Source organism: Nicotiana tomentosiformis, chromosome 2 (assembly GCF_000390325.3).
Source record: "Nicotiana tomentosiformis chromosome 2, ASM39032v3, whole genome shotgun sequence".
NCBI classification, from domain to species: Eukaryota; Viridiplantae; Streptophyta; class Magnoliopsida; order Solanales; family Solanaceae; genus Nicotiana; species Nicotiana tomentosiformis.
The window spans coordinates 122,065,161-122,081,072 of NC_090813.1; the positions used below are offsets into that span (position 1 = coordinate 122,065,161).

The 15,912-nt window shown below is 34.8% G+C and overlaps 2 protein-coding genes across 2 annotated transcripts; both read left to right on the plus strand.

Moving 5' to 3' along the window:
- Positions 1-5,789: 5,789 nt before the first annotated feature.
- Positions 5,790-6,774, plus strand: LOC104085657 (cyclin-dependent protein kinase inhibitor SMR6-like). The gene has a single exon (XM_070193814.1). The coding sequence runs from the start codon at positions 6,219-6,221 to the stop codon at positions 6,528-6,530; it is 312 nt and encodes a 103-aa protein (XP_070049915.1). The 5' UTR covers positions 5,790-6,218; the 3' UTR covers positions 6,531-6,774.
- An 8,176-nt stretch (positions 6,775-14,950) lies between these two features.
- Positions 14,951-15,484, plus strand: LOC138905521 (protein MAIN-LIKE 1-like). Its single transcript, XM_070194043.1, has 2 exons — positions 14,951-14,989; positions 15,086-15,484. Exons 1-2 carry the CDS (start codon positions 14,951-14,953, stop codon positions 15,482-15,484), a joined length of 438 nt encoding a protein of 145 aa, XP_070050144.1.
- The last annotated feature ends 428 nt before the right edge of the window (positions 15,485-15,912 follow it).

Consider the following 15,912-nt stretch of genomic DNA (forward strand, 5'->3'; position numbering starts at 1 on the left):
AAGGGTTTTCCACGTTGGTGTTCTTTATCTTCTTTATTTTCGGGTTTGCCTCTTCCTCGACATAACAGTGGTATCAGAGCCAGGTTATTTATCTAAGTTGCTATAGAATGGAGGCGAATATGAACAAGATGGTATATTTAAATAGGAGAAATTATAATATTTGGAGAAGCAAGATGAAAGATTTATTGTTCATGAAGAAGATGCATCTACCCGTTTTTGCAGCTCATAAACTCGACAATATATCTGATGAAGACTGGGATTTCGAGCACCAACAAGTATGTGGATATATACGACAATGGGTTGAAGATAATGTTCGCAACCATATTGTAAACGAGACACATGCGAGATCATTGTAGGAAAAGCTAAAGACTCTTTATGCTTCAAAAATTGGGAACAACAAGTTGTTCCTGCTAAAGCAATTAATGACCTTTAAATACAAGGAAGGCAGCCCTATCCTTAATCACCCATTTCAGCGCGTCCTTGATCAGCTGTTTGGAATGGGAGTTAATTTTGATGATGAGATACAAGGACTTTGGCTTCTTAATACTCTGCCAGACTCTTGAGAAACTCTTCGTGTTTTTTTGATAAATTCAGCTCCCGGAGGTAAGGTGACCATGGAATATGCCAAGAGTGGTGTGTTGAATGAGGAAGTAAGGAGAAAATCTCAGGGTTCATCCTCACAAGCAGATATCTTGGTTACATAAGACCCGGGGAGAGATAGAACAAGAGGCTCGAGGAATAGAGGTAAAAGTAGAAGTAAGTCAAGGTCCAAATACCATAATATTATATGCAACCACTGTGGCAAGAAAGGACACATCAAAAGGTTTTGCCACAAGTGGTTGCAAGACATTAGAGAAGGAAAGAAAGTTGAAAATAACGAGAACAATGTTGCTGCTATTGTTCGAGATGACATTCTTTTTGCTTATGATGAAAATGTCATCAATTTGGTATCCCATGAGACGAGCTGGATAGTAGATTCTGGAGCTACCTCACATGTCACACAAAGAAAAGATTTTTTCTCATCTTATACTCTTGTTGATTCTGGAGTGTTAAAGATGGGCAATGCCAGTGAAGTTAAGGTGTTTGGTATTGGTACAGTTTATTTGAAAACTAATAATGGTTCAACGTTAGTTCTTCAAGATGTCAAGCATGCTCCAGACTTTCCTTTCAATTTGATCTCCGCAGGAAGATTAGACGATGAAGGTTACCATAATGCCCTTTTTAATAGCCAATGAAAGCTTACCAAGGGCTCGTTAGTAGTGGATCGATGAGTCAAGTCTGGTCATTTATATGTGACACAGGGCTCTATTCTTAATGACTCCATAAATCTGGTGGAAAATGACACTTTATCAGAATTGTGGCACAGAAGATTGAGTCATATGAGCGAGAGGGGGATTACGTATTTGGCTAAGAAAAGTTTGCTTTGTGGAGTGAAACAAGCAAAGATGAAAAGGTGTATCCATTGTTTAGCTGACAAACAGAAAAGGGTTTCCTTTCATAGCCATCCTCCCTCAAGAAAGCCCGATTTATTGGAGCTAATGCACTCTGATTTGTGTGGTCCTTTTAAAGTAAAGTCAAAAGGTGATGCACTTTACTTTGTGACATTTATTGGTGATCATTCTCGTAAGCTATGGGTGTATCCTTTGAAATCTAAAGATCAAGCACTTGGAGTGTTTAAGCAATTTCAGGCCTTAGCTGAGAGACAAACGAGAAAGAAATTAAAATGTATTTGCATTGACAATGGTGGTGAATATTATGGTCCCTTTGATAACTATTGCAAGGAACAAGGAATTCGTCATTAGATTACTCCACCCAAGACGCCTCAATTGAATGGTTTGGCAGAGAGGATGAATAAAACTATAGTTGAGAGAGTTAGATGCTTGCTTTTAGAAGCTAAACTTCCAAATACGTTTTGGGCGGAAGCACTTAACAATGTTGCCTATGTTATCAATTTGTCTCCTGCTGTTGCTTTGAATGGTGATGTCCCAGACAGAGTTTGGTTTGCCAAAAATATTTCTTATGATCACCTAAGAGTTTTTGGGTATAAAGCTTGTGTGCATGTTCCTAAAGATGACAGATCAAAACTGGATGTGAAAACTAAGCAGTGCATCTTTATCGGTTATAGTCAAAATGAGTTTGGATATCATTTTTACGATTCAGTTGACAGTAAACTTATTAGAAGTCGTGATACAATATTCTTTGAAGACCAGACTATTGAAGATATTGACAAAGCTGAGAAGATAGATTCTCAGAATAATGAGAGCTTAGTTGATATTGATCCAGTTTCTATTGCTAAGGCACCTATTGTACATGAAGGAACCCAAGACAATAATGAAGATAGTGATCAAGATCAAAATGATCATCATGGTGTAGATATTATGGATGCTCCAGTTGATGAAGTTGTGTTTGATCAGCAACCAATTCCTGCTCAGGTAACTACTTCGAATGCTCCTGAAACCTCTATTAGAAGATCTACAAGGAAGAAACAAAAATTCATGCGTTATCCTCCTGATGAGCATGTACTTTTGACTGACATGGGAAAACCTGAGAATTATGATGAAGCCATGCAAGATACTCACAAAGATTAGTGGATTGAAGCCATGGAATATGAGATGAAGTCACTCCATGAGAATTGTACATATGAGTTAGTGAAATTTTCAAAAGGTAAGAGAGCTTTATCTAACAAATGGATATTCAGAATAAAGCAAGATAACTATACCTTTGTGCCTAGATACAAGGCGAGGTTAGTTGTTAAAGGTTTTGGCAAGAAGAAGGGAGTTGACTTTGATGAAATTTTCTCCCATGTTGTGAATATGTCTTCTATTCGTGTGGTTCTAGGCTTCACCGCAAGTCTATATTTAGAGGTTGAGAAGATTCACACTGATAAAAATTCTTCGGATATGCTGATAAAGGCGGTGGTTGCACATAAACATGAATTTTGCAGAAAATTGGCAGGCATGAAGCCTGTCAATAGTTCCTCTACTTGAAAACATATTTGGCCCCTTGGCTGGAGGGGGAGTTTGTTGGGCACATGCCCGTGTTGTCCAGCCAAAGGCCCAATGGTCTAATCCTATTCTTTTTTGGTTTCCATTCCTATTTGGAATTGGATTCAGTTTTTATTCCTATTTAGAGTTGGTTTTGCTTTAAGAGAAAGCACCACTCATTATCTATAAATAGGACAACCTTGAAGAATTATTCTATGCTCATTGGTACAAGCCTTTGAAAGACTTAAGCATATAAGAGTGGTTTTTGAGAGAGCTTTCATCAAGAGAGAAGAGAGAAGAAAAGTATCCGGCTTTGCTGCAGATTTTAATTCCGACCAGCCAACTTCAAATCGGATTTGGAGGCCCGTAGCATCTGATTTCGAGCCTCGAACAACAGCTTCATTTTTGTGGATTCTCCTCTTTTTTCAAATGATTTGTTGTTGCTCTTGTTGCTCTTGTTGCTCCGTGTTTGGCACTTGTTGTGTAGCCAATTTGGAGAACTTTTGTAACCCTCTTATTATTATAGCGGAGCTTTTTAGATCTTTGTGATCCCGTGGTTTTTACCTTCGATTTGAAGGGTTTTCCACTTTGGTGTTCTTTATCTGTTTTATTTTCGAGTTTGCCTCTTCCTCGACATCACAAAATCTGCAAAAGTAGTAACTTTTTAAATTTAAACAACTCAGATATATCGATAGTCTCAATCAAACCGACCAAATATGAAAATATTGTTTGTCTTCTTTCAGGCTGCTCCTTTTGATGGATCAAGAACAACGTAAGCAAAGTAGTATATTTATTCAGATGCTTGTGCTTTTATCATTCTTTGTTTCCTACAACACTTCCCTAGCTATGAGGAAAAGAAACAAGAATAAGAAGAAAACACAGACGTTTCATTGCTTTGATCGATCAAGTTAAAGGTAAGGCATAACCTGAATGAAAAGTGAATATAAATATATCACAACAAAGACATTTCACATAAGAAGAAAACCATGTAGTTCTTAGACCTTTGTCCCCTGACTTGAACCAAACATCTTACAAAAGTATAAATGCACGATGTCTAGTTCAGAAAATGACGTTAGTGCCAAGTGTCACGTTCACTTATATGGATGGTTTTGGTTTGTTCCGACTTGATACGATTAGTCTTTATATATACTTGTACTTTAAGCTTTCGCTATACCTCTAATGGACCTTTTCTCCTCTTTGATATTAGAAAGTTTTTGACTTGCAGTTCGTAAAAGAGACAAGAAAAAGATAAGATAAAATGATAAATGGAGATAGTTGAGAATTAAACTCAAATTTATTGTGTAGAAAACTCCCGTAATTGCACTAGAATATGCTTTGGTGATAGTTATTCTTATATTCAGTCTCGTCCTTACACAACAACGTCTATTAAAATATGAATATGTCCTATATGCATATGTCTGGGGAGCGAACATGGAAATTAATTAGACTGGGGATATCTCAAGAATATCCTGTTTATTTTATTTTATATTATCTCCTAGTAAGACTTGATTAATTTCAGTAATAGTCATTAAGTGTTTAACAACTTGTTTACATTAATTTTGTTGATTAGGAGTAGAATAAATTAAACGAAAAGGATAACGATAAGCTTGATTATTCATTTAGGATTATGCGGTCAATAAGTGTGGGCGATAATACGGGCTTGTGGGCCCGATAGTGAGAAAACAGCTATGTGATCCAAAGAATAGAAGGGTATCCAAGGCTGAACTGACACTCGCGTTTGGACAATATTTTAGCTAATGTTTTTAAAAAAAATCTATAGTATTTGAATTTCAAATTAAAGAAAAGCTTGTCAACTTATAATTGGGTACGAACATCTGAAGTGACTCATTAAAACTATTATCGAGTTTCAAATTGACTATCAAACTTATATAAATGTAAGGATCGGAAATTATTTTCAAACCAAATTGTGAACTTGACTTGACATAATTCAAATGAGCATTTTGAAGAACTATTTATTTTTTAAACATAAGGACAATAAATCATATCAGCCTCAGTTTATTTACTTTTAAGTGGATGAAAACCATCAGTGCTTGAACTAACTGAACATATTAAAGAAGGTTTTGTTAAAGATAGCCGATCAATTTTTCTATTTAAATATATTTTTTGTTATATACCACTGACAGTCTTTTTCACCTATCCACAATCCACACTAATAAGCTGGTTTAATTTTCTTATTTTACCATTTTCTATATGTTGTGAAAAAGCATTTATGTCTTAAAAGATTCTTACATTATCAACGTAGTTTACTTTGTTAATACCACAATATTAATTTTTTAAGTTATAAATCAATGTTAATTAGTGTCTAAATTGATTCGCAGATTTAACTTAAGCATGTAAAACGACACCAACGTGCGGTGTAACCTAAAAGGGGTCTTTATATAAATAGTCGATTAAATTTATTATTTATTTTTTTTTGACAATATATAAAAATTATATTGGTTATACTTAATTATATATATATATATTATATGATTTGTATATATCTGCCAGATAATTTTAGTTTAAGCGATTTCATGTGCCGCAATTTTAATTAATTCTTCCATCTAAAAGGGTCTTTTGAGGGGCTTCAGCACGAATGGGTTTGGGCCGCTGTGGCAACCCACCTAAAGAGGGGTAAAATGGGAAACTAAGAATCTAACATGGCGGGAAAGAGAGCCGTTGCTCTTCTAGACACCAAAAAACTGGCGCCAAAAATCTAAATTCTCAGTTGCCCACTGCCCGAAATTCCACGGGTAGCCCACTCTTTTTATTTTCTGTCCCCTCTCCTCAAAAAATATTTCTCATAATATTAATACTAAAGATTCTTTACGTATCTCTCGCTCTCATATTTTCTCTATTTCCTTCAATTTCCCCTCTCTCTCCAAAACAATTTCCTCTAACTTTCCCCTTCATTTAGCGCCATTTCCCCCTTTTCTTTCATTCAAAGTCTTTTCATTTCCACCCCTTTTTCTCTCTTCTTGACTGCAAAAATTCTTAGAATCTGAAAAACAAGAAAGACCCTTTTGGTTCATTCTTCTTGTTCTCTTAATTCCTATTTCCTTTAAGCCAAAAATCTATATTTTTTGGTCTTTTGATATGTTCCATATTACAGAATCTTTGTTTCCAAGAATTTAAAAAGTTATCTTTGTTCCCCAAAATTTTCTTAATTTATTTACAAAGTTAGGGTCTTTTTAGTTAATTTAGATCTTCTGAGTTGTGGGGTTTTGTTAAAACATGGGATTTTCAAAGAACCACCAAGTGGAAGGAAGCAAAGAAGAGAGCAAAAAGTGGGTAATTGCTGGAATTACAATTCTAACACCTTTGAGATCAATTTCTACGAAGCCAAGAGAGGATTCTGAAGATGAAGAAGAATGTTCAACAACTCCGACGACGAGAGATTCAAGGATACCGGAAAGACTACCATGCCCGCCGGCGCCGATGAAACGCCGGCCAAAATCCACGTGTCATTATAATAGTGTTAGGGAGTTCTTTAATCCGCCTGACCTTGAATCTGTATTTATACGCCATGTGGAGAGAGCTAATTAAGGCAACAAGTGGAGTATTAGTAAAGGGCCAAAACCAAAATGGAACTTAAAAGTGGCCCTTTTGCTTCTTGTATTTTTCTATTTCTTTTTTAAGTTTGTTATGTTTTTTATTAGGTTAGGAATTAGGTTTGAGTTGTGGTGATAATGTAATATACAAACTAGATATGGGTTCTACAAAATAGCTAGTTGTAGTGTGTAGTTCTTTTTATCCAATGATAAATCTCAAGCTGCAAGTCTCTTTACTACAGTGTGTTCTTTCCTTGTATGAAATGCGTCTGAATTTGCAATACCCTTTGCTTTCTATTCTTCTTGTTTCTATATGTGAACTGTTTCAAAAGATGTATCACAATTTGCAAAATTTTTTGCTTTCTGTTTTCCTAGACTTTTTACTTTCTGTTATTCTTGTTTCTATATGTAAACTGGCTCAGAACTATGTATCTCAATTTGCTAGACTTTTTACTTCTGTTTTCCCTGTTTAAAATATGTAAACTGATTTATAGCATGTTTGGCCCGGAAAAATTAGTTTATTTTGACAAGTGTTTTTTTTCGAAAGTGCTCTTAAAAAAGTAATTTTGATAAGGATTTGTATTTGACTAATTAATTTAAAAAATATTTTTGAACAACAATTATTATTTAACCAAACTTTTAAATATATTTTTTTCAAAAGTATTTTTAAAAAAAATACTTTTTGGAAGAAATTATTTTTTTTTATTTTTTCAAAACTGTTTCTACTTTTATTCAAAATTAAGTTTTTTGTTTTAAAAGTTTAGTCAAACCCCTTCATAACTTCATTTACTAAAAGAAACACTTTTTGGCCGAACAGACTATTAAATTGGTACTCTATCTCAACTTGCAAGAGTTTTTACTTCTTTTATCCTTGTTTCTAACATGTAAACTGATTCAGAAATAAGAAATTGCATTTCAATTAGTAAGCTTCTTGCTCTCTGTTTTTCCTTGATTCTATTAGCAAACTGGTTCAAATATGAAAATGTAGGTTAACTTTTTTCTTCTTTTTTTTTTTTAATAAGTAACCACTCCTAATTTTCTTATTTCTTCATTTTTTTTTTCAACTCTCGTTTTCCTACATAAACAAGCAGACGCACGTGGATTTTAAGAATAGGAAAATGCAAACCGAGGAAAATTACAGAAGTCGCCGAATACATCTAAACAAAGGTAAAATCTTTTTCATGGCTCAGAGATGCTGCACGGATGCTTCACCAAATTAATTGACTTACGTCAAAAATTGAATCATCTCTTTTACTGCTGCTAAGTTATACTCCTTACGTCTCATTATAGAATTTCAGAAAGAAAAAAATAATAATTTGTACATATCAATTTTTAAAAAATATTTTATATTCCATCCGTTCCAATTTATGTGAACCTGTTTGACTTGGTACAAAGTTTTAAAAAAAATGAAGACATTTAAAGTTTGTGGTCCTAAACAAATCATAAAAGGGCCCAGAATATTTATGTGGTTATAAAAGCTTCTCATTAAGGTAGAGTTGTATATTTAAGCCAAATTGTTTTCAAATTTAGAAATTGGTCATTCTTTTTGAAACAGACCAAAAAGGAAATAGGTTCACATAAATTAGAACAGAGGGAGTAATATTCTTATAAGAATAAAAGTATGTCATTAAAAAGAAAAGAAAATCTCCAAATATAAAAAAATACTCGTATAATTCTTTTAAACGAACTAAAAAAATCATAAAATAAAACAGAAGGGTAGCTTTCCTTGGCTCGCAAGTACTTTTACTAGCATTCTTCTACAAATAAAAATAGCCTCTTTATTCTTGTGGGTCCCACCTTAACATGTCCCCACAACACCTGAATTCTATATTGGCAACTCCAACTTTTACTCGTAATGCTTCACTGGTAATTAAAAGACAAACAGATAATGGAAATGTACTGTAAGAGAATCCTATGTGGGGTAAGTATAAATAATTAGTATTTCAAATGAATAGTTTTTGGTACCACTTTAATGACTAATAAAATATTATCTTTAGTTGGATTATTGGGTGAGTTCCGCCTTTTACCATAAAATTTCTTTATATCATCGTCGTTTGTTCCGAATATTTTTAAATGTTATAGCGAAATGTTATTATAGAGAACATATATTATAACATAATATAAATATTAGTTCCGAATTTTTTTTTATAGTGAAGTTTATTATATAATTTTATTATAGAGAGGTATAAATATATTGTATATTGTCAAATCAGCGCTCCTTAGGGTATGACTTGTTATGGCATGTTAATAAATGCAAACACCCAATTAAAGTTAGATTGATTACTTTATGTGCATGACCACCCAATTAAAGTGATTTATCTATCAAAGTTGATAAGGTGGAACTTTTCCCAATGTAAGGTGCTCCTTAATTCAGCCTTAAATAAATACATTAAAGAAAGTATCCTAGGGATCACTGCTGTTTAGCAAAGCCAGTTCGTAATTTGCATTTGCAGTAGTAACAAAAGTTGGGACATTGTGTTGGTGTTTTCGATTTACTAAAACAAAGTTTGATTAATTAAAAAAGTATTTGTTTTGTGTACTGATCGTGTAAAATATATTTACATAATCAAATTGCTTTAAGTTTGATGAAAATAATAATAACTAATTACTATTACATGTTAGAATATAAGACAGTAATTTTTCTTACACATAAATCCAATTTAAAAAGTGGTTGAGTTGAATGCAGTACGCATGATATTGATGGTTTTCACCGGATACATAAAATTGAACTTTAGGATAAGTGTCAATTGTTACCTCGTGGGGAGCACCAGATATAGCCAAAGGAATCTATTTATGCTACTCTTCTTTAATCTTATCTTAAACAAAAAAGAAAAGGATGATAACTCTAAGTTATCCTGTGTATGTAGAAGAGTTATTAATGTATTAATTAGACCGTAGTTTATGCCTATTTCTACCTCTCTCCAATAATGAGTCTATTACATTTACATACATCTATAATTCAGGGCCCTATTTGATTCTGCAGCAAACCATATGTTTTATGGGAGCGCAAAAGCTAACGTTTCTCCGTTAATGTTAATGGACCCACAATAAATAGTTGGTATAACATATGTTTTATATGCGCTATACATACAACGTATATAATACATGTCATATACCCATTAATTATTGTACCCCGCACTAAATATTTGTTTACTTAAGGACCAACATTCCTTATTAAAAAATTCATTCTGAAAAATTCATTTTCAGCATACTTTGTATTTTGCTTACTTATTACAAAATATTTGCTTACTCAGTTTTTTTCGCTTTTTGCCAGAATGGCTGAAGAGCGAAAAATTAAGGTTGCATTATATTGGGGGCTGAGGTTGTCGTGGAGAATAACTTAGTACACTATAATTGTTCTCCACAGAGTATTGTTAAATTGCCACTCAGATTAGAGTATGATAGATTGGTACCTTTGATTTGTAAAAGAATAAGTGTGAGTAAACATTCGGTTAATATCAAGGTAACCAGAAGATATCCTTATTCACTTACTCCGCAAGGGGTTGCTTTTTATGCTGAGTTTAACATCAAAGACAATGAAACTCTATAAAAAAATTTGAGGACTCCGGATGAACATCGAGAACTTCTTGTGATAAAAATACTGAAAATGTACATCAAGTTTGAAGATGTCAACAATATTGAGGTTCCGCAAAATAGGGATAACCCTCAATCATCTGGTGGTGTTTTTGGAGCTATTTGAAAGAGTCTGGCCAGATCTAAAGTTATCTCCATGGGCGAATGAGGAGCGATGACATAATTTTTTCCCAAGTTTACATAATTCACACGCCGAGTGATAAATTTTAATTTTCCTTGTTGAGGGTTTGATTATTTTTTTTATGTATCATATTTGTACTAACACTAATATCTTCCAAAAGAGGTACAAACCAGATATAAATTTTACAAGTTATGAACCAACCAACAGTTGGAATATACCTAATTTTGGAGGTTTGGATCATGTCGGTCCATCCGCGAGTCATCAACAACTCGATAATGTGCATCATGGGCTATCTACAGATTATGAATTGTAAGTTAAGAGATAAAGTCAATTTATTATGTTGGGATGGCTTTGAAAAACTCATTATTTTATTGGTTGTGCAGTGATAACGAGTAGCATGATGGTCATGTCCTTACTCAGTTGCCCGAAGACGATATATTTAATCAGAATCTAGCAGATGCACAAAGTGAGGAAGATGATAGTGATTATGATAACAACGTTGATGAGTCTAGAGATGATACACCCTTCCATGATGAGGGCGATGATGATGAGGAACCGCGCTTTGTTGATGAGAATGAGAATGAGCAACCTGATTTGACGAGGGAGCATAATGCCACAAAGGAGAATGCTTCATATATGCAGACTCCACCTACCGTTAGACCCAGAGTGTACGATTCCTATGTGCCCTTTTATTATAAACACATGCACTTATAATGTAAAACATCAATATTATTAACATTTTTTTTAATGTCATACATACAAATAAAAATACATATCAATGTGTCCCACAACATGTATGCTTTAAAGCATTGGTTGGCCTGAGACACATACCATCCCGACCGGCTGCGCTATCAGTATCATCCTTATCCCGTCGCCTCTTTATCTGAGGATGCGTTGCAGCATGATCATCAAGAAAGCTAGCAGAATTAGTAGAAGCGGCCGTTGGGCCATCAGTAACCTACAAAATAATAAGATATTTTAGTATATGAAATATAGGATACTAACATAATAGTTAAAAAAAATTAATATTCAAACCAATATCTCACCTGGCTCCTGAATAAGATCACGCGTCTCCGGCATTGAGTATCACATACCGTGGCCTCCGTGATAGGTGATGGCGAAATCTTTAATAAATATCTAAACAATTTAGATATTACTGACTAATAATTAAGATAAAAAAAAAATTAAAGTAATAGTAATACAAACAAACCTGCGTCTGAGTAGACATACAATGTTCTGCGGGGAACTCCGATGAAGGCTGTGACGTCTCCACCAGATATGAGTCTCCCTCTCTGTGCCTGGAGTATCCTCAGCATCCCTAGATGAAGAGACATAATTCAATCATCTACCACTATGCACATCTCGCACCGGACGATCCTCAGCAACCATCGATTTCTCTGTAATACCAAGAAAATACTGATCCCAATCATATGCTGTAATGGCGGTGCCCGCGATCAACACTGGAGCTGACGGGGTCAATTGTGAAGTCCCCGGTGACAGTTGAAGGCTGAATGACGGCATATCATCATGACCTACGTGTGGCTCTACATAGTCACCCGGCTGATCATATCTAATATCCTTCACGGGTGGCTTAACTCCTCCTTGCTGAGGACTCCGTCCTCGCCGACCGCCATGACCACGTAGGCCACCCATTCCTCTCGGACACGTCTGGCATGTCTATCACATGCTGGGGGCACGCCTGGCCATGATGGTAATCCTCTAGCGGCACATACACAGCCTCAAAACCTAATCGCGCATACTCTCGGGCATCTCTCAATGTGTAAGCAGCAAGAGAAGCCAATAATCTGGCAATCTGGCGATGAGCTCGTCGTTGTATGGCCTCCATATGAACTATTTATTAAATGCAAGAATCGTGAGTAAACGCAAGACAGATCAAGCATTATCAGACAAGCTTAGTCATATATTTACGTGATCATCTTCAGGTAAATCCAACAGATCCATGTCGAGCCTCGACCTCGCGGGCTCCATATTGGACAAACTTAACGGAAGAAGGTTATATTTGAACCAATACTATTACAGTAGGAATATATTTGAACACAAAGTATAACGAGGGGTATATTTAAACATTTTCTCATAGTTCAAGGGTATATTTGGTCCTTTACCGATTTACTTTTGTATATGCACTAAGTGAACGAAGAACTTCAGCATGCATCTCTATCTTTTGGTTGTGGTTAAATTGGTTTAATTTGAACAGTAGTATTCACCGGTCAATATCTATTTGCCGTGTGGGGACATTCATAAAAGGGATTTTAGCCAAGAGAGAACTAGCATGTTTGGCCAAGTTTTTCAAAAGGGAAAATGTACTTTTTTTCTCGAAAGCACTTTTTTCCCTAACTTGAGGTGTTTGACCAAGCTTTTTTGGAGAAAAAAAGTGCTTTTGGGAAGAAGCAGAAGCAGTTTCTGAGAAGCAGTAAAAAGTTGCTTCTTCCCAAAAGTAGAAGCATAAGCAGTTTTGACTTTTCTTCTTACGAAAAATACCCTTAACAAAATATAGTATATACCAAAATAACTGTTAAACCTAATACTTAGGATATTAATATATAAATATTTCTTATTATTTTTAGGATAGCTTTCTAATATATAGTGACTTTAGGGGTGAATGCTTTTATATTTGTTGAATAATTTTTAATATATTTAACTTTTATTACAAGAATTAAGTACTTTTAAATTTTATCTTCATATTTTACTTAAATAAAATAAAAAAAATTAATTATTGCCTGTAATAATAAATTTTTAAGATTATTTATTTACTTATAATATTAACTATTAAGCAAATTTATTCACGTCCTTATTCGTAATTTGATACTTAAAAGCACTTTCTGAAAAGCTTGGCCAAACATAAATTATTGCTCAAAAGTGCTTTTCAGAGTGATTAGCCAAACACAAACTATTTTTCTACAAAAATACTTTTTTCAAAAATATTTTTGAAAAAAGCACTTCTCAAAATAAGTTGATTTCTCCAGCTTGGCCAAATAGGCTAAAAGATGGAGAGGTAATTGCACCTGTTCAACTAGTCAAACTAACAGCACTCCATCCTATTCCGTAAACAACTACTCCTATTCACATACATGGATTAAGAATTGTACTGATTGTCATTGTCCTAAGAGAGTTAAGGATTTCAAGAGTCCGAAATCAAAATGTGATTCTTTTGGACTCAAAGAACCAAAATGTGTGAAAAACAAATATAGTAACCAAAATATATAACACCCTTTTAAAAGGCGCTATAGTTGAACCTGAAAAGAGCGGGAAGGTATAACGCCTTTTATTAAGATGCTATAATATAGGGTCTTAATAGAAAGCGCTATACCCACATAAAAATCTGTCCCCTTCCCTTCCCCGCCAAACCAGAAACTCTCCCCCCCCCCCCCGCCAAAACAAAACAAAAAAAACAGCGGTTCCCCCATTGTCAACGAAAACACACTCGAGTGGAGCCCACCGGTCCCAACAAAAAGTATAGATTCTCGGTCCTGCGCCCTAGCTAAGGTGTTATCTCGTAGTGGATTGCTCGTTTAAACCTTAAATCGAGTTATTCCGATTTAGTTTTTGTTAAAACACATATAAAAATACATATTAGTTATTTTTAATGTGCTCTATGTTATTTTGTGAATATTTTATGATTTAACTAATTTGTTATTTTTTATCCGGACTATAGTATTAGTGTGCTAAAAAAATAAGTAAAATAGAAAAATTATTATTAGTTGTTAAAAAAAATATTAATAAGTTACTTTATACTGTGGTATATGTATTTTCGTGATTATTTTTTTATTAAATTAATTTGTTGTTGTTATCCGCTTTAGATTATTTATTTGCTAAAAGACTAGTAAAATAGATAAATTATTAGTTTAGTTCCCTGTAGTGGTATCTTGTGGTCTAATATAGTACTCGTATTTGTAATGTAGTGCCCTTTAGCGTAGCAAAATGTAGTGCCATTTAGCGTAGTATCCTTGTAGTTATTGAAATTAATTATTTAAGTATCTCTTATACCCAAAAATACGTCAAAAATCTGATAGTTTAAATACAAACTTTGTCCAATTCTAGTCAACGATCGTAAGAAAATAACATGAGAAAACAACAATATTTCCCGGACTAAGTATTGTTATATGAATATTTAATAATTAAATCCTGTAAAGTTATGAAAAATAATTATTTAATTTTATTATAGTCAAAAATAAGTGAGTCATAATCAAAAATATATAATAATAAAACTAACATATAAAATAATAAAACTAACATATACAATATTCGGAAAAAAAATTTCATTATGAACACAAGAATTCAGGATACCTTGGTGCTATTGGGCATCAAATATCGAGCCTGGAACCCATATGTGAATATTTAATAATTAAATCTTGTATAATTATAAAAATTAATTATTAATTTTATTATAGTCAAAAATAGGTGAGTAACAAATAAACATATAAAATAATAAAACTAACATATTAAAGTAAAATAATGTAATTAATATTGTTCAGTTTACAGTAGCCGAAATGGAGGTTCCGCCTTTGCATCCCGGACTTACCACGCTAGAGCTATTATTGCTACAAGGGGAGCATAAGTGATCCTACATATGGGAGGGACAGTTACTGGCCCAGACGTTCCACGTCAGGAGAGTAGACGATTTGTGGGACTTTCTTAGGGCCCACCCTCTCCATCCCCGTATAGTCAGACGCCTCCGGGATATGGGTTTTTATAGGATTGTGGATATCGGCCGGCTGGAGGTGGATTGGTCGTTGATCACGGCCCTGATAGAGTGGTGGTGACCGGAGACGCACACATTTTATCTGTCCATTGGCGAGGCCACTATCACGCTTCAGGACGTGGAGGCCCTATATGGGCTGCCCGTTGATGGACACCCTGTTGCTTTGCTGAATGCCATCAGAGAGTATACGGGTTTGCAGTACCTGGAGATGCTGCAGCGGCTCACCGGTTTCCAGCCACCGGATGAGACTGCATTGATTGGGGCTAGTCGTCTGCAGTTGATGCCCGTCCGACAGCATTTGGAGGCGATGCACGCTGACATCACAGATGATACACCGGAGCTTCATATTCATCGGTACACGAGGTTGTTGCTGATGCTTATGTTTGGAGGGGTTTTGTTCCCGAACACTTCGGGGAACCTAGTTAGCTTGAGATTTCTTCATCATCTTGAGCGGCTAGATGATTTACATCATTACAGCTGGGGTGCTGCTGTTCTCGATTACTTGTACAGGTAGATGTGCCGGGCGAGCATAGGCACCAAGCGAGACATTGCAGGATTTTTGACTCTGCTGCAGGTGAAAACATAGTCGAATACTCTCTTCATTATAACATACCTAGTAAAAATATACCTTAAATTTTACATCCACGTTGTATATTAGGTTTGGACCTGGGAACGGTTCCTGCAGTTTTAGCCACCCCTACTACCCTTAGCTCTGGATGCACCACCTCTATTTCTCCTTTTAGCTAGGAGGTAGGTCGATAGGCGAGAATATGGACGGGAGTACGAGGCTCGACATAATCTCCCCTATTACAGGGATTTGTTGGGTTTGCTGGAGAGCGCACAGGTAAATGTATACCTAAGTTTACTTGGCCTGGCTTTATATGTGTTGCATATACTCACATTTCTGATTTTTACTTAATAGTTCATTTGAAGGCCATACAA

Coding starts and splice junctions, on each gene's coding strand:
- LOC104085657 (XM_070193814.1), top strand. CDS start 6,219: ATGGGATTTTCAAAGAACCACCAAGTGGAAGGAAGCAAAGAAGAGAGC.
- LOC138905521 (XM_070194043.1), top strand. CDS start 14,951: ATGGGTTTTTATAGGATTGTGGATATCGGCCGGCTGGAG. Junction 14,990..15,085: donor TGGATATCGGCCGGCTGGAG/GTGGATTGGTCG, acceptor ATCACGCTTCAG/GACGTGGAGGCCCTATATGG.